The sequence below is a fragment of the Podarcis muralis genome, chromosome 2, assembly GCF_964188315.1.
Source record: "Podarcis muralis chromosome 2, rPodMur119.hap1.1, whole genome shotgun sequence".
Taxonomy (NCBI): Eukaryota; Metazoa; Chordata; class Lepidosauria; order Squamata; family Lacertidae; genus Podarcis; species Podarcis muralis.
In genome coordinates, this window is record NC_135656.1 from 50,004,459 (window position 1) to 50,022,624 (window position 18,166).

At 45.2% G+C, this 18,166-nt stretch overlaps 1 protein-coding gene across 3 annotated transcripts in view; it reads right to left on the reverse strand.

The window, feature by feature from the left end:
• Window positions 1-28: 28 nt before the first annotated feature.
• PPARGC1B (PPARG coactivator 1 beta) overlaps window positions 29-18,166 on the reverse strand; it is a 106,852-nt gene continuing 88,714 nt past the window's right edge. For all 3 annotated transcript variants that reach the window (XM_077924444.1, XM_077924443.1, XM_077924445.1), the window contains 8 exons: window positions 15,171-16,329; window positions 14,018-14,054; window positions 13,263-13,327; window positions 11,936-12,698; window positions 11,041-11,110; window positions 10,045-10,166; window positions 9,171-9,325; window positions 29-7,456 (listed from right to left, as the gene is read on the reverse strand). In XM_077924444.1, coding sequence (XP_077780570.1) covers window positions 7,353-7,456; window positions 9,171-9,325; window positions 10,045-10,166; window positions 11,041-11,110; window positions 11,936-12,698; window positions 13,263-13,327; window positions 14,018-14,054; window positions 15,171-16,329 — 2,475 coding nt within the window. In that variant the 3' untranslated portion in view covers window positions 29-7,352. The remainder of the gene's footprint in view (window positions 7,457-9,170; window positions 9,326-10,044; window positions 10,167-11,040; window positions 11,111-11,935; window positions 12,699-13,262; window positions 13,328-14,017; window positions 14,055-15,170; window positions 16,330-18,166) is intronic.

The following is an 18,166-nucleotide window of genomic DNA, read 5'->3' on the forward strand; positions in this document are numbered from 1 at the left end:
AGCAAGCAGGACGTGTTGGACTTCATAGTATATTTGTTATGATTTATTTATTTATAGGCAGATCACTTCACTATTTACAGTACATGAATGTAGAGATTCTACAGTCTTTGTGATGTAAACAAGTAACTCCACGGCAGGGGAGTTTCAAAAAGAAGCCAGTTCTGAAGTATTTACACAATTTAAAATAGAACTTTTATATACCTACCAGATAGATATAGAGAATACATTGAGCAATTTGGTTAAATCATCTACGAAACTATAGAATCTGACAATGTAAAAATACAAGAAAACGTTCTCTCATTTAGAAGGTAGACATTGAAATCACACTAGAAAGAAATATTTCTTTTAAAAAATGACAATAACAAAGGAAAGGCATAAGAATCTATGCCGATTAAGGTTAAAGTATATTACATAAATAAGGACACAACAGAACACAACTGGGGGGGAAATTAAGTGAAATATAAAAATCTTCTACTATTTTTTTTTAAAACAGTGAACTAAAAACTTGATTTTATTGATTACAAAAGGGGTCAATCCTGCTGCTTTTACTTACCAAGAAATAAGTTATCACTTAGTTAATACATGTAAAAGAGAAGCAGAATTGGCCCCTTCTAATTATTAGCAGTGTCCTCTTCAAAAAACAAAAAAAGTAAAATCTAGTTTTTATTATAAATAACATAGCAAATGTGCCCCTCTTTTAGGTGAAATTCTTACACCTTTCTTAAGAAATGCATCAATTTAGTCTCCTTCACTCTCTCTGGCTCACATACACTCATAAACACACGCTGCAAACAGTGGTATTAATTCACTCTTTTTCACTTTTCCAATAAATAATGCCACCTAAAGCACCAGTGGCTGCATTAAAACCAGACTCTCCAGGGGTTTGCCTTGCTATCCACACCAGACATAGTTTCCTCCATGAGGAAATGGGAAACGTTTTGACTTTTTTGGGGGGGCGGGGACCAAAACCTTCAGTGTAAATTGACCCTTCAAAAATTCAATAGGCTAATCTAGTAGTACAGGTGCATTTTTATGCATGTGAAGCTCTGTGAAAACTGGCCTACCCATTCTCTTCAATGTTGTGTAAAGCTTTGAAAGACAGAATTCTGCCATAACGAAGAAGATGGAGCAACCTTATTTCTTTCTCTTTTTTTTGAGCTCCATTTGCTCATTGGATCACAGCCTAGGTAATGGATTGGGGAAACCTGTGACCTTTTGAATGTTGTTGGGCTCCAGCTCCCATCAGCCCCAGCCAGCATGAACCATGGTCATGGATTATGGGAGCTGTACCCCAATAACATCTAACAACACAGGCTCCCCCATCAATGACATGTGCTATGCATTCCAAGGACAGAGAACCTAAGCGAGGCTGATGCATTTGATTTAGTCTGCCTCACTGGCACAAAGTTTAGGGTGACAGCACGATACCGTGATAAATTCACCCAAGCCAGATTGGATAGCTTGCTCCTTAACACTAGGGCATAGCCGAGTTTTCACTGAGATTCTGCACATAACCTTTCCCCCCAACATGCTCATTTTTCATGTGCAGGGAGCGTACGGAGATTTCTTCAATCATGTGAGCCCCCCACCTGCAGTCAGGTGGCAAGCTCACTTGCAGACTGTTAGTGACAACCTCAGTCATAGAGATCCCATCCCTAAGCTGCATGACATGCAGCAATGCTTGTGCACTTGTTTTTGTAGCATCTATCCTACAACACATTAATTTGTTAGAGCATCATAGGTGCTCACCTCTAGTGCATTTCTGTTGTCCACTATTAACGGTAGACTTCCAGCTATAAAATGCAAAATGCATAAGCCCCCAGGTTACTTTGGGGGAGGGGGCACACTGCCCCCTTAAGTGCAAGGAGGTACCTGCAACCATACGTACATGAAAATGTTATGGTTGGGCCAAAAGTCACGTTAAATTGATGCATGGGCTTCAGTGATGTGGGGGAAATGATGCCAGGGGAAATTGTCGAAAAGCACACAAATGAGAACGAGGCCTAAACAAACAATTATTTGCAGAACCTTGATGGGAAAGCAGAAGGCTTTGAATGCTCATATTGCTAAAGTGTGTCACAAATAGACTACCCTGCTGTAAGAACAAATGGAGGAAATGCTCAGCTACAGATTAAGGACTTGCTATTTTCATCTGGCAAATGAAAATGTGTCCTTGCTCTCTGATTCCTCTAAGGCTTTTTGACATGGGCTACTGATAAAATTGGATGCTAATCATGGAAACACATGCCCAAGCTGACATGAAAGTTTCATGGAGGTAGCAAAGCTCAAGACAGTCACTCTAAGAGGGAAAGTGGGATGAACATTTCCATCGACTGACAATGAAAGTGACGTTTGGGAACCCAGTTCTTTTGCATGCATCTTCTTTTTCTGATGCCTGCATTCGCTCCTTTGTCTGGTTGCTGAATTTAGCAGGAACCATTTGCGTTTCACATAAAAGCATGGTTATTTAAAGGACCAAGGGCAAGGAAATGGCTTATGACTTATTCCTATCGTTAAGGTATTTTTCCTAATTAAGAAGCAGTTAGGAGGGACTTCTTTTTCACTCACACATACCCACACGCACACCCCTACATATAATATAGAGATAGTTCTGTTTATTTAAAAAAATAAATGTCTCCCTCATGATTGCCTTTCTCAACACACCCTCTTATTCCGAAACACCCTGGAAAATTGAATTCTTTTAATTTGTTTATTTGGTTTCTCACCTGATCTTGCAAAGGCTTGGTTTGTTTCTGCTGCTAATTGTTGTTATGGCTAGGCCTACCCCTTGAGTACGGGGTCCTTGGCTTTATGCATATTATTAAGAGAAAGAATATGGGAGAAAGTTAGGCAGACTTTGCAGAAGTATACGGAAAGCACAAGAGCGCAAGATCTTTCTAAACAGGGCAGAGGAAGTAACCATAAAGGTAATTAAGGTCCTTCTTTAGCTAATGGTGGCAGGGGACGCTCGGCTACTCTTCTTAGCCTCAACGTGCGGCCACCTTGGAAAGTCAAAATGAGCTGAACTGCACCAAGGTTTAAATCTGCCCAAACATGTTGGCGGCAGTGATGGCTATAGCATTGTGTAAAGCTCATTTTAATTCCCCCAACCTAAATAAGGAATAAACTTCCTTTCCCCCTTCTCATCTCCAACCTGTGCTTCGAACGCAGCAAGCTAGAGGCTTCAGGCTCAGCAAGTGAGCCCTGTGAGGGACTGCACTGTGGTTTTTGGACACTAAGAGAACTAGCTCCTCACACACTAGTGGTGGTGACACTCAACTGCTGATGGCTTTGCTGGTTCCCTTGTACACCACACTGACCCCCCACTACTGCCTCAACCCTCCTGAAAGCAGCAAGCCACTCAGCTGGCGGGATGTCAGGGGAGCACTGCTACCCTACCACTGTCCTCGCAGTATGAGCAAAAGGCCCATTGTATTATAGGCCAGGACTGTGGAACCCACCATGCCCTTCACAGTATGCCAACCATCTATGGAAGCCTGCAGGACACTTTGACCCCTGACCAGGCCTCTGGCAGGCTGGTAGTTTGGCAAGCCACAAGTTCTGTAGGTCTGTTAAAAAGGTATCCACTCAGCTGCTCTGATTCGTGGGGATGAACTAGGACATCCACTATATCAAAGTGGTCCTTCTGATTCCTGTGCCATTCTGAACTGAGTTTCGGGGTTTGTTTTTTTCACCACCAGAAGCTCAAACTACTTCTTGCCGTGCATGTGGAGCACAGCAGCTTGCTGCTCTACGAAACAGAGGACTCTCCTGGAATATACCCTGAATACAGGCTTGCTGCCTAAAATTCTCCCATCGCATATAGAGCAACTTTCCAAGCTTCTGATAGCCAAGGGTTTTTGCACTGTTTGTGTCCCTGTGGCTGATACAAACTTAGTTGTGCTTCCAATAGCCATTAAAATAAGCCACAGGTTACTAGTGTGCCACAACCAGCATTAGATGTCCGTGCTTTTCAAACCATACCACTCAGGCTCTACATTCAACAGTGGTGGATTTACAGCTGCTGCTGCTGTACCCAGCAGCAGTCAGAGGGGCTCAATGCCCCGCCACTACCTTTTCCCTATACATGTGTGCGTTTGTGCACATGTGTGCATATTGCATAAAGTCCTAGTGAAATTTCTCACAAAAAAATTAAAATAAATATTTTTATAGGCTTCAGGCAACACAAAGACCACTTATTGCACCTCTCCCTATATCTAGGATTGAGAGGCCATGTGCGTTACAGGACCTTCTTCCCTCCTCAAAACAGCATGTGTGTGCATGCTCTAACATCATTGGTAAGTCCAGCCTCTTAAAAGAAACTTGAGATAATAATAATAAAAAACTGATTAAATACAAACCCATGTTTGCAAGCGATCTGCACTGAAGGCAGCTCTTTCTGGAGAGCAGAAGGACTCTTCCTTCTCCTCTGCAGCTGCATTCAACACTTTCAGCATGCTCAGAAATTTGATGCATTTTCCATCTCTCTGACCAAAGCCAGCAGTGAACTTTGATCTACCCTTGTAACCAAGCCAGGAGATGGAAGAATTCCACTTAACGGTTGTAGGGGTGGTTACTTATTTTTCTTCTTCTTCTGTTCGATTGTTCTCTGAAAACATCAGCACAGCACAGGACAGGACAGGACAGTCCTACCCACCCTAAATGTGTCGCTATGTACATTCTACAGTAAGCTCTATAGCAATCACATGTAAACATCATTGTGGTGAGGAAATACTAGGACAGAAAAAGGCAGAGCTACAATGAGGCACTTGTCAACAGCAGATGCTTTGTCTGGGCCAGACTTTGCTCTGGGCTGATCATGAGAGGATCTTGCGATCCATCAGTAAGTTCTCGAATGGAGGTGGTGCAAGCAACATTGAAGCAGCCAATATTGTGAGGTTTATTATTATTATTTTTGGCCAACAACACGTGAAATTGTGACATCAGTTACTATATAAAATAAGCACTGTTGTTATTAAAGCTCCACATTAAAAGACAGGAACGATCACATAATTAGAATGGGATAACACATGAGCTGACGCCTTGACCTCATTCATGGTGTTTCTGATGCGCGTGGTCCTTACTGGCTCAATGGAATTACTCAAGACAGGCAAGCATGAGTTAGACCCAAGCCAGGCAGTTGCCAAGGTCTTTGGCAATTTGTACCTTTTGATTCAGATTAAATACCTGCTGGCCGAATTAAGGTTGTTGCATTCTGTATACATGGGGTGGCTAAATGCCAGAGATCCTTTGTGAAAAATAAACCAAAGACATGGTGGCTGATGAAGGTATTAGCAAGGTTATTTGGTCCCCACTCGAAAATGCTATATCTTGATGCACCTGCTGGTTTCTTGGTCTGCCTCTCATGTCCCTGGACATTGCTTCCAAGTATAGCACGAGAACAGCCATACTGCATGAGGCATTAGCACAGTATATTGTGGCAAGTCCGAGCTATGTTTGAGTGAAACAATTGCGGAAGTTAGATAGCGACTCCTTCCCACTACTCAGTCTTCTGAGCTAGAGGCTTCTACACTGCCTCTGTCCCAGCACCCCGGTTCGTATCAAAGAGCCCCTAAACTAGTTGCTTAAATCACTCTAAGACTTCCTTTGTAATGACTCCTCAAACTTCTGAATATGAGAGAAGCCAGGGAAGAAATAAAGGAGGGCACAAGATCGCCGCCAAGAGGAAGTCAAAAGGAACATCAAATAGGCAGTGACATCCATGCCTTTCTTGACAGGGAGCGGGAGAAAGAGAGAGAGGGAAAGTCGCTTCACAAGGCTTCATAGCAATGACACTATGTTTTATGGCTTATTCCACTCATAAGGAGAGTAGTGTTCAAAATGGAGCAGGGACTGCTGATGAGCCATGTGCTATGTGCCAGTTGTAAGCACAGTGAACTCACTCAGCCCAAGGTGTGAGAATTCCTTTGAACTTTTTTTCTGTTGGGTGTTGCCCACCAGGCAGGAGATTTTGCTTTGGTTAGATGACCAGATGGGTAAAAAACTATTCCTGAGGCTACTGGTGATGTCATGTATGGCCTTAAATGAATTGCTCCACGTTCCTCTACCTCAAACTCCCACATGGACCTGGCGAAACTGCAGCTGCTATCATTAGATGGTAGATGTAATGCAAAAAAACCTCTGGGCATAATTGTTCTGGGATTGGCTCTCAGACTTTCTCAGTCTTGCTGTAGACTTGTGCTCCTGCACTACTGGTCACGATGGCTATACGGAGCTTTCAAGTTTAAAGACAGAATGCCTCTTGAGTAACAGTTGCTGGAGAGCAAACAAAAGGACTACTGCCTTCATACATTGCTGGAGAGCATCAAAAGGAGAGGACTATTACCTTTTAGGAATCTAGTCGCCCATGGCACAAAACAGAATGCTTGACTAGATAGGCATTTGTTCTGATCCAGGGGAGCTTTTCTTTGTTCTGATCCAGGGGAGCTTTTCTTACGTACCATTTCCCTGGCAGGTGGGGCTTCACTACCTTGTGACCACTGCCAATCCATCATAGACAGCGGGAAAACACACACGCTCCCCTTGCACCTTTTTCCTCCCTCCTCTTCCTCAAAAATGCACCACCTGAGAACGCCATTCCTATCCACCCAGAGCCAGCTCTGGACTGAGGAATCACAATGTGCCTTGTGCCATCAACAAACAGGGCAGTGGTGATCCCAGAATTCAGCCCAAACGAAACGGAACAAATGGCTTATATAGCAAGAGCACAACATCAGTCGGTCACCCCTTGGTTTGCCATGAACAGGGCTGAAGCCAATTTCAACTGAGTGGCCAATTGGAGGGCACCCTTTGGGGAGGGCCACATCTGCTGACAGGCAAGTGCCTCATTACAGTGCATAGTTAAAAATCAAGGAAGCGGTACAATAAATCTGAATTACAGTACATCTGAGCCATAAATACATTATAAGTATATATTTCTTTCTTCTATTAAAAATTAGTTTACAATCCTGATTCTATTCACAATTAACAATTTCATCATCACACACTACAGACAAAAAAAAAAGTTATGGTGAACACAGCTGCAAATCCACGGCGGAAGTGGGGTAACGGTGGGGCAGAGAAAGGGGCCGGACAAGAAGGGGACAGGAGGCTTTTGCAGGCTCATCCTAACACAACCAGTCAGAAGCAAAGATACTAATGTGTGGCAGTGGAACATCAACACCATGGGGACTCACAGACAGAAGCAGCTTGTTCAATGTAAACATCGATTTAAAGGGACAGCAGTCTCTCTCTCTCTCTCTCGTTGTATACTTAATCATTTCTTTGAAAACGTAAACATATTGGAAGTGCCTTGACTGAGGTATTGAGGTATTCCTCAAAGGTTAAGGCTGTTACCGATGTAGGCTTTCCTGGGCCTCCTGCAGCAGGCTGTCGAAATCCATGGTCTCATATTTGCTTTTTATCAGAGCTGGGGAGGACTCTTCTGTGTTGGAATCTGGTGCCACGAGAGAAGAAGTACACATGTTGGTCAAAGGAAAAAGCAAAACCTGTTAAGCACCCCCCAAAAGAGGCAGAGAAGAGCCACATTATGCATTCTCTCTCTCTCTCTCTTTTTAAATATTAGCATTCCTCAGATATTTGGTGTGGAGGAATTACGTAATTACTACACAACAGGAACTAAGGAGGAAGGAGAATTCCCTTTGGCCCACATTTTTAAGTGGGTTGGTCAAATACACACCTTCTGGACTAATAATGTGGACTGTAGTTCAATTATCCTTCAGGTTACAATTCCCAGCTCAGCAAAACACCAAAATGTGTGTTTATTTTTTAAAAAAATACTTTTCAAAAATACTTTTTATTTTCTTTTTTTAAACAATATTTTTATTGGTTTTTTCCAGATACAAGCTATAGAAAAAGAAAAAGAAAATAAAAGACAAAAAGCGAAAGAAAGAAAAAACCATCTTTCCAAGATATTTTTCTCATAACCAACTGGACTTCCCCACGTCTCCCTCCCCCTGCATTCTTTACAATAAAGATATCAGCAAATTATTACCTTGTTTCATGCATTCCTTTGTACTTTCCAAAAATACTTTTTAAAATACAAGTGAGGAATAGGAAATTCGATTCCTGATTTATTCCTGCTGATTGTGTTTTGCAATTCATTTTTGTGCTGCTGAAACTTTTGTTTTTGTCACTGTTCATTTATTGTGTTCTTTTTAGAAAAATAGTATTTTTTTAAAAAAAGTAAAACGCCATACAAGGCTCAGCTTCATAGCATATATTAAGATAAATAAGAAATACATACACAATATATATTTCAGTATATAATTGTGTTATTGTATTAAATACAGTCCTTCCTAATCCTAAAATAACACATTGTATAGGGACCTATGATTGCCTGATGAATGCACTCTACCATTCCATTAGTCAATGAATAAGCTCCAGTTCTGTTAGGTTTCGGCCTACGTTCTTTCATTGTTATATAGCTTGTAAGCTTAGTTATTCCTGCAAATTCAATACATTTTTGCCTCCCATTCTCAGTTGGAGCCGGAGCATAATCTCAGGGTCATGGGCAAAAGATTCCTGCATTGCAGGGGGTTGGACAACATGACCCTCACAGTCCTTTCCCTTCTTTTTCCTAGGATTTGAATGTGTTTTTTCCAATATTTTGAGTAACATTTTACAGTGTCTATAATAATGCAAGACATCAGTTCTCCTAGCTGGTTTTTGTGTGTTTGTCAATACAAATAAGGTAGGTCCTAAATATTGCGGTACTTTTTATTTTCCCTATTATATTCTTAATCTGGGATGTGTTTGGGGTTGGTTTGTTGGTTTGCCTTTTCATACAACCATAAAATACTTTTATTGTATTATATAGCTGCTGTATACTGCTTTGGAGGCCCTTCCAGTAAAATAAAAAGGCCTATAAATTGGAATATAAACAACTACAACAAAATAGTGACAAGCCAGAGAAAGTGAGCAAGCTGAAGCTCCATCGAATGTCTGTAATAACTCAAGGTATTCCCCTATTAGCTAAAACAAACCATCAATGATAATAAATAGAAGTGAACCGATTGGGCCGTCAATGAGCATTATGTACAAATGATAACAAACACAACGGGAGACAGCACAGCAAAGAAATCATCACCACTGAAACAAGGGATGGAGGAGGACGTGGACCGCTTTGGAGTGACATGGGGGTGGCTTACCCAAGTCGGTGTATCTGGTCCAGAAGAAGTGCCCAAAGCCACCGTAGCTCAGCTGGAACAAGGGCTCATTTCTTTTCCTTAGCGAGGCACCATTCTTCAAGGATAAGGCGGCATGTTCTGAACACCGATACGTGATGAAGCCATATTTATCTCCCCTGAGAAACAAAATGAAGAACTTAAGCATAGGCAACAATTTACTGCCATTTATTTGTGTTACGTTTTTTGTAAACCTCCAAAAGGACACATCGTTTTCTCCTCAAAGAAGGTAGATAGAGCTGGAAGGTAATAGACATCCCAGTGAGCCTTTGTGGTTAGCCAGGGATTAGAAGCCAGGTGCCTACACTGGTCTCATTGAAATGAATGGACATGACTAAGTGAGGTCCAATAGTTTCAACAGATTTACTCTGAGTAAGGCTTAGCTGAATACCACCCTCTAGTTCTCCTTGCATGCCACACTTTGTAGGTCATTAGAACCCTTGAGTCCAGATATATAGGCCTCCACATTTCTCTTTATTTAGGAGAAAGGGGGACTCGTTATTTTATAATCAAGCAGATCCCTAGAACAAAAAGGATTTCAGAGGGCAACAGTCCCATGAAATAACACTGGAGAAAGCATTATGTCTCTTTAAAATCCTGTGAAGAAGCATCTCTTCAGATCACCATTGTACCACAGCAGCAGACACTTTCCCAAAGAACAGACATCTCCAGAGTCGCCCCTACAAAAAACACTCTCCAGCTTTCATTCCCCAAATAAGACCGAAGTCCTGCATCTCATGTCTCACAGGATAGACAGGCTAGGTTCCCGGTGCTCAGATCTCCAAAAGTTCCTGCTGGTTATAGCAGCGAGGGAGGGGGAAGCATAGCTTTGACCCACCTTTTATTCCTGGTCAAAACGCAACACTCAACAATCTCTCCGAACACCTCAAAGCGCTTCTTCAGTTCAGTGGAGCTCATACTGCTGGCAAGGTTTCTGATGTACACTACGCGGCCTTCTCCCTGTTCAGGGATGAGAATAATTGCTTAGGCCTGTCCTGATACAACTCTTTCTTCTTCTTCCGACTGAACTCTTCCTATCCCCCCAACCTGCTTTAACAACAAGGCAGCATGATGCTGTGTAACAAATGCACAAATTCTATCTGCTGAAACGGCTCTTTGAGGAGTAGCTGCCTGCTAGCGCTTCACGGCTAGCTTGCCTATCGTGCACCCTTTATCGTCTTATTTTATGTCTCCCTTTCAAAAGCTGCAGCTTTACCCCATTTCAGCTTCACTATAAAGTTGCCATGGAATCACAATTCCCACTGCTCTTTGTAAGTGCCTGTTGATGAATTCGGCACCAAGTTTCTCCTGGGTCAAGAACTGAATCTGTTGCCGGTTATGTTTACTTTATTTCTTTCTAATTCATCATCTTAAACTGGTGTTGGGCCAGGAGAAGCGGACACGGAGCAATGGATCCAAACTACAAGAAAGAAGATTCCACCTAAACATTAGGAAGAACTTCCTGACAGTAAGAGCTGTTCGACAGTGGAATTTGCTGCCAAGGAGTGTGGTGGAGTCTCCTTCTTTGGAGGTCTTTAAGCAGAGGCTTGACAACCATATGTCAGGAGTGCTCTGATGGTGTTTCCTGCTTGGCAGGGGGTTGGACTCGATGGCCCTTGTGGTCTCTTCCAACTCTATGATTCTATGATTCTATGATTCTATACTGCAACATGTACTGTGCCACTCCTACTTGGAGTGGGAGTCAAACCAAAATTGCTTTGTCCCTAAATTCAGATGAATTTTCAAAAGAGGGAGTCAACCGATCTGGTTGGAAACCGCACCATTCCCACTTGATTTATTACAGAAGCTCCCACATAGCAAACAGGTCACTTACAATGGCTTTTTCTCTCCTCTTCTCCATCTGTCCAACAGTTCCATCTTGACACTGCTTGCCATTTTCATATCTGTTTGATAAACAAGAAGGCACATGAATTTAGTCCTGAATGGACTCTGGCTGGTCTGAGCGCTAGAAATCACAAGGAAGTAGAGGCACACTTGTTGCTTGCAGGGACAGGCTCACAGCACAAAGAATGCTGTGTCTGCAACAGCAGGCTTTCAAAGACAAACGCCAGCATCCAGCATAAAAAGGAGAAACGGCAAGGCATCAAATACAGGGGGGAAAGGGTGGACAGAAATAAATTTGCAGAGCCTAATATGCTTCAAAATTCTTCTCCATGCAACCAATTTGAGTCTTTGGCTTCCAATTCTGATGCAAAAGGTCTTAAAACTTATTTCTGCCCACCTGGATGCTTCTTCCCTCTTTCCCCCCTTCTATCAAGAGTATTTCTTCTGCAAAGGGAAAGGCTTGAGACATTCACACAAGGGGCTGGCAATCTAGTGGAGCAAACTGCTAATGGAAGGGGGAAGGAGATTGCTCCCTTCAGTCTCTTCTGCTACTGCCCAGGCTGTTCCCGAGGGTTCTCCAACTTTCCAAAACAGATATTCAGGGGATGCAGAGGAGAACTGGCAAAAATGGCTTCTGCTACTTCTGTAAGTGAGAGGTCCTGTGAGTGAAACTTTGCTCACAGGGATCTCTGGACCCACCCAACCCAGTCTCTTTCAGAGTAATCGTATTATCTATAAAGCAGCATGGATGTGCACGGCACCTCCTGGAGAGACATAAGCAAAAAGTCAGCACCTCTGCCAGAGGGCCACCTGTAAAGCAGTAGGTCTCCCTGAGCCCTTTCGCCAAAGACCCTGTGAACTCACAGTTGTGCAGGGAAGCCCACCTGCTTGCTGGAGACCTGGACCTGCAGCACGAAGACTCAGAATCGGACCTGCTTCGGGAGCAATAGTGCAAACTGGCCCTGGAAAGAGGGTTCTTGTAGGGGCACATCTTGGATTCCAATGGACTTGTGCAGCACTCTTCCTCCTCCTCCTCTTCCTCCTCTTCCTCCAGCGGGGAACCAATCTCACTACAGCTGTCCTCAAAGACGGTGTCATATTCAGGCGTCTTGCAGAAGGCCGCCTCCCCGGCATCGAGGGCACTGTCCAAGAGGCCAAAGTGTTTGGTCAAGCTGGCCCTGATCTCCTGGTCCCTCAGCTGCTGGCTTCCCTCCTTCACTGAGGTCCCATTGACGCCCTCCTGACTCTCGTGCTGGTAGTGCACATCAGGGGCTCTCCGCTTGTGTTTGTTTTCCACATGGCTCAGGGGCTCCCAGGATTTCAGCACCTTCCTCTGGAGCGAGGCCTCGGGCTTCAAGACCTGGCAATAGTCGTGGTCGCCGAAAGAGCGTGAGAAAGGGCGCTTCAGCACCCCATGTGGCTCGGGGTGGGGCAGGTGGGGGGTGGACCGACTCAGGTGTGCGTACAACTCTGTCCGCACCGGGTGCTTCTTCTGCTTCTTCCCGGAGGCTGCCCTGTCCCCCATCATTGGCTGTGGCTCAGAGCTGGTGATGATGGCAGTCTCCTTGGCTGGCCTCTGGTGAATGTCTGGCTTATACAGGTCCTCCTCTGAAGGCTTGTATGGTGGAGTAGTCGGTGGTGTGAGACCTTATCTCCCCCAAGGAAGCAAAAGGATAAAGGTCTTTCAGTACAGAAGCATGAAAGTTAAAACAAACAAGAAAGCTGCCTTGACAAGGGGAGTTAGACTTGTTCCCTCATTGTACACCACCACATCTGTCAAACCAGAGTTTCCCAAACTTGGGTCTCCAGCTGTTGCTGGACTACAACTCCCATCAACCCTAGCTAGCAGTACAAGTGGTCCAGGATGATGGGAATTATAATCCAAAACAAGCTGTAGATCCAAGTTTGGGGAACCCTGCTTTAAACCTTGCTGAATAATTGATTCTGGGCCAGCTGCACTTCTGTTTACAGCTAGCTTCTTGTCTTGGGGAAATGGTAATAGCAGTTCTCAAGGAGTTGGTGAGGACACAGGCACTTATGTTAGATAGCTGCCATTTCAGATGAAAGGGATCCCTTTCCTTCAAGTCAATGGCATTATGCAGAATTAACATCCTGAAGTCACTAGCTGACCATTAGGTCCTCGGTACTGGCCCACCTTCTCTTCACATTTTGCAGGATGTGGCAGACTCTTAAAGCGAATTCCACCCTTACCTGCGGTGCCACACAGCTCTACGGTCAGAACTTGCTCGAAATTGCGCTTTCCAAATGTTGGTTCTCTAAAGATGGGGAGAAAAGGAGAGTGTAGAGGTCATGGAAGAGATAAGGTGTATGTTAAAGATGGAGACATCACAATTCACATACTAAACCAGAAAGAAGGAAGCTGTAAAGATAAAGTGACTCTGGCCAAACCTTCAAGGGTCAGTTGCCACATCGAACAGGTTTCTAAATGGCCATGCAACTGGTAAGGACCAGAGAGCAGGGAATGGTTCCAGGTAACTATGCAGTGAAAGTTTTGCAAACCAGAAGGAAACTGCTCTCCATGACCACCCTTATAGGCTACTACAGTCACAAATGACCAGCATATGCTAGTAAAAAGTGTATATGGGCTAATACCATTTGCGGACTTATTTGCACACAATTATGTTATATTTTCATGCATGCATTAGGGCACAAGGGAGAAACGTGCTAAGAGGAAGGCATGCTTGGCAAACCCACACCGTGATCAACTCCCGCCCGGAAACCAATGTCCCCACTGTGGAAGGACTTGTGGATCCAGAATTGGCCTCCACAGTCATTTACAGACTCATTGTTAAAACTGTGTTTATGGAAGACAATCTTACTCGGCTACGAGTGATCGCCAAAGAAGAAAAAGGGCAGCAAAGTTCTGAGACAGCCATGTACCAGGTTCCTGACACCTGAGGCTATCCTCCTCCACCAATAATATGTATTTTTGGTATTTCACTTACGTTGTTGCCAAGGGCAGCGACAAACACCTTGGTGCTTCTGAAAGAAAAACAAACAGGAAAAAGCAGAATGACTCAGTGAGCCACATCCATGCCTTTGAACTGGACTAGGTTGCTCATGAGAAAGCAGATTAAGACCAAACAAAGCAAGATTGGATCTTCTGAATCTGACATCTTTTTTTTTTTTAACACTTAAAAGGCAGCAGGGAGATAATTGGATCAGGGTTGCAGGGCTGGGAGAACAGGGATTAGTCCTACCTGCCTGTGCAGTTTCTCTGATTTAAATCTGCCCTCCCCACAAGCTGCTATTGGGAAAAAGAGAGAGGCCTGTAATGCCTGCCTTTAACCCCTGCCCTCAATAATCAATAGCAGCCGTTGGGGGGGGGAGGAGGAAAGAGTTAAATTAGAGAATTGCCACAGGGAAAAGGGCTACCCCCCCCCCCCAATACTGAAGCTCTGATCCAATTCAGGACTCTCTACTGTTGTTTTAAGATGTAAAAGGAGAGACACTGAGGGTCTGATCCTGGGTTTCCCACACCACGCCTGGTTTGCTCCTTAGTCACCTGGGTTGTAAGAAGCTGGAAGCTCAGAGTTCTAGTGTCCTCTGCAGCTCTGACAGTCTAAGAGTCCCTCCACAGAGTGTGTATAACTTCTAAAGATACTCCCATCAAACTTTGCCAGTACAGTCATACCTCGGGTTACAGACGCTTCAGGTTGCGTTTTTCCAGGTTACAGACCTGCTGAAACCCGGATACCGAAATGCTGCGGGTTGCGAACGCTGCGGGTTGCGAGCGTGCATCCTGCACGGATCTCGTTCGCAACCCGAGCGTCCAATGTACTGAATTCCTCCTTTGCCACAACACTGCCACAACCCACCCTCTCCGTGCTCGATGAGCTTTTACAGGATATGTTCCCTGTGTTTGACTCAAAGCACGGGCCTTCCCTTACAGGAAGGGACAGAGCTCAACCGAAGAGCATGTGCCTTGCTTGCAGAAGGAGCCAACCCACAGTATCTCCAAGTAGGCCTGGGAAAGACCTGGAGAGCCACTGCCAGACACTGTGGACAACCCTGAGCTGCATGGACCATTGGTCTGGCTCAGAATAAGGTATATCCCTTCCCAAGTTCCCCAAATGTTCAGACTCTGACTTTGGGTACCTGTCTGATGCAAAAGGGTGCAGCACTGGCTCTCGCTTATCTCACATGCTTCGCTCTCCCCTGAGCTCTCTGGTGAGGGGGTTTGCAGCTCCATCGGGAGACTCTGATACCTGTCCTCTGCCTCTCCTGCACCATTCACTTCAACCTCTGCTGCTGGTGCTTCCCTGTCAAAGTTCTGCAGAGTGGAGGAGCACAGGGACAGTTCTGGGGAGGCCACTTTGTTTTGAGGGGGTGTGGCCGGATCAGGGGGAGAGTCGTCAAGGAAGGAAAGCCAGAGACTGAGCTCGGGGTTGAGTCTTTTGGAGCGCCGCACGGCATAAATAAAGCTCTCCTGCTTGCGGCCTGCCTTCCCAAAGGCCAGCTGGGGCCGCTTTGCACAGTCCTCCTCCTCCTCTGCAGGGCTGCCAGTCTCTTCCTTCACCTCGGGCTCCGCTTTGGGGCCCTGCCTGGGCTCCGTTTTCACCTCTGGTGGCATTCTGCCCGCGGACTTGCACGCCTCCGTGGATCCCCCAGCAGCCTCGGGCGGAGGCGCTCCCGGAGCCTTGGGTGGCTGCAACCTGGTCAAGGAGGCGTATGCAGGCTTGGCCAACCGGTATGGCTTGCTCACATCACAAGGGAGGTCCCTGGCAAGCAGCTCCTTCAGGATGGAGAAGCTGGCTGCGGGGGCTCTGGGCTGCTTGCAGCCCGCTGAGAGGTGCCAAGAGCACGGCGGGCAACTGTCCTTGCTGCAGAGCGGAGGCCGCTGCAGGGGGCAATCCGGCTTGGCCCTCTTGGAGGGGCTGTGGAAATGCTGGTGTCTCACATCGGCAAGGTCTGTGGGGGGCAGCTTTCTGGGGGGAAGGCAGTAAGTGTGCATGTAGCGGATGAGCTCCACAGTAGCGTGCAGCTCCTTCTCTCCGGTGCCTTCCTCGGAGGAAGAAGGCGGAGTCGCTGCCATGTTGCCGCAGGGCAGCAACTCTTCACCGGAGTCGCTGTCCTCTCCATGGTGGGCACAATAACTCTGGGGCTCCGTGCCGCCACTGTGGCACTCGTCCGGCGGCCAGTTGTCCTTTGTGTGTGGGCAGTGGGCTGTGATGGAGGTGAGGTGCTTATGAAGCTCGGTGCAGCTCCGGCTCTGAGCCTGGAGAAAACTCGGCTTTCGGTCTCGGACACCATCCACCTTCAAGAGCAGAGGGAAAATGAAGTTAGGCTAACCAAGAATGAGTTTCTTCCCAGCCACACCATAGACAGAGTCCTCATCTCCTCATCACATTCCATGTTTGGTGGTTACAGTAAGCAACTGCAGCAGATTTCTGTAGAAATGTTTACACCCCAGAAGATTTTATGGAATCAATAATCTACTGTATATGAAGAACTATTCAGCCTCTTCTGTGGTTACCCTGGTAATTTATCGGTTACATTTCATTAGTGCCTATAGGATCTGTCTGATGTAATTTTATAAAGCAACTACTTGTACCCTTTGTGTAACTTATTTGTTCTCATCTACCTTCAGAGAACTTGCAGAATCTGGCTTTTTCGTGTCAGATTCTAAGGTAGTAAATGAAGGGCCTTGCATCCAAACCACTAGAGTGTATTTGTCGTCATTGTCGTCTTCTTCTTCCTCAGCAGTTTTTTGGTAGCCAGCACCAATACTACTTTCCAGTAAAGGTTGCTACTTAATGCAAGCCTCACTCTGCCCTGTGTTTCAATTCCTGTTACACTGACTGAGCAAATACTGTGGGCATTTATCAGATGATGCCTTTGACACCACTAATAATGAGGGGAGCATTCATTACCACTATAATCAAGGAGGCCCTTGCCCTGCCTGAATCAGAGAAGAAAATGGATGATGAAAACTTTTCTACCTATGCATGGATCTCTGCTATCTCTCAGCACAACGCCTATGGCATATGTACACAAGCTAAGTAATGGGAGGACATGCCCGTTCTTTAAGAATCATATATAAGAGTCATCTGTGCACAACTTGAAGAGAAACAGTAAAAGCTGGGTGGAAGTTTAAATTGATTCCATCCTTATCCTCCTGTTTGTGTATGTGTAAATATAACAGAAGAATAGGAGGGATATAACCTGTTGAGATGCAGAGCCTTGTTCCTTAGTGAATGCCCTGGGTAGGAGAAATCAAATGAAGATTTGGGGGAGCTGCTGGAAGCTAATGCAGGGTTTAAAGAACTGGGCAGGAGAGATGAGAAAGGAGAGGATGTATGTACACTTTCAACAGCTCCTTTCAAGAACTGCACAGAGCAAGAGAGATCAAAGGGATTCTTCACACCCCTTGCATCAAATTTCTTTCTAGCTGCTGTATGTGGCAAATAGTATTGATTTGCCTGCCCTTTCTTCCAGTTGGCATGGAAGGGTCACTGTCTCTCTCTTTCTCCACCCCCCCTCCCCACTTAGCCCTGCCTTTCCCATGCAATCTAAATCCACTTGCCTAATGCACTGCACAATTTCCATCACCCAAGTGGAAAATCTTTAATGGCATCTTGTGTGGATTTCAGGGGATTAGTTTAAATGACTGGACTGGTTCTGCAACTGTACGTGTAGCTCTTTGCCCAGCTAAAGTCAATTCAGTCAGCTGCTGGGAAGCTCCATTCTAATTTGGGGTCAAGGATGAGAGTGAGAGAGAAGAGGGGAAAGATCATCATGACAAAATTTAAAGACGAAGGGAATCTGGGGAAAATAAAGAGGCTCTTTGTACACCGCACTCCAAAGGGCACACAGATGAAAGCCTTCTTGTTTTGAGAAGCCTCACTCTGATATCACTACCAGTGTCCTGTTTTTTCTCTCTCATCTCTCCTTTAACCCAGGTATGGCCAGCTTCTGTATTCATGGCTCTTTATTCCTGCTACGCAACCCAAATTCCTCAAGGGTAGACAAACCGTACAATACAGTGGATTCCACCTGTTAGTACTGGTCTCACAGTTTATGGAGCATGTCTGCCTGGACACCGTAGCTAGGGCACTACTAGAGCGGCCCAATGCGAGAGGACAGGGCTCCTG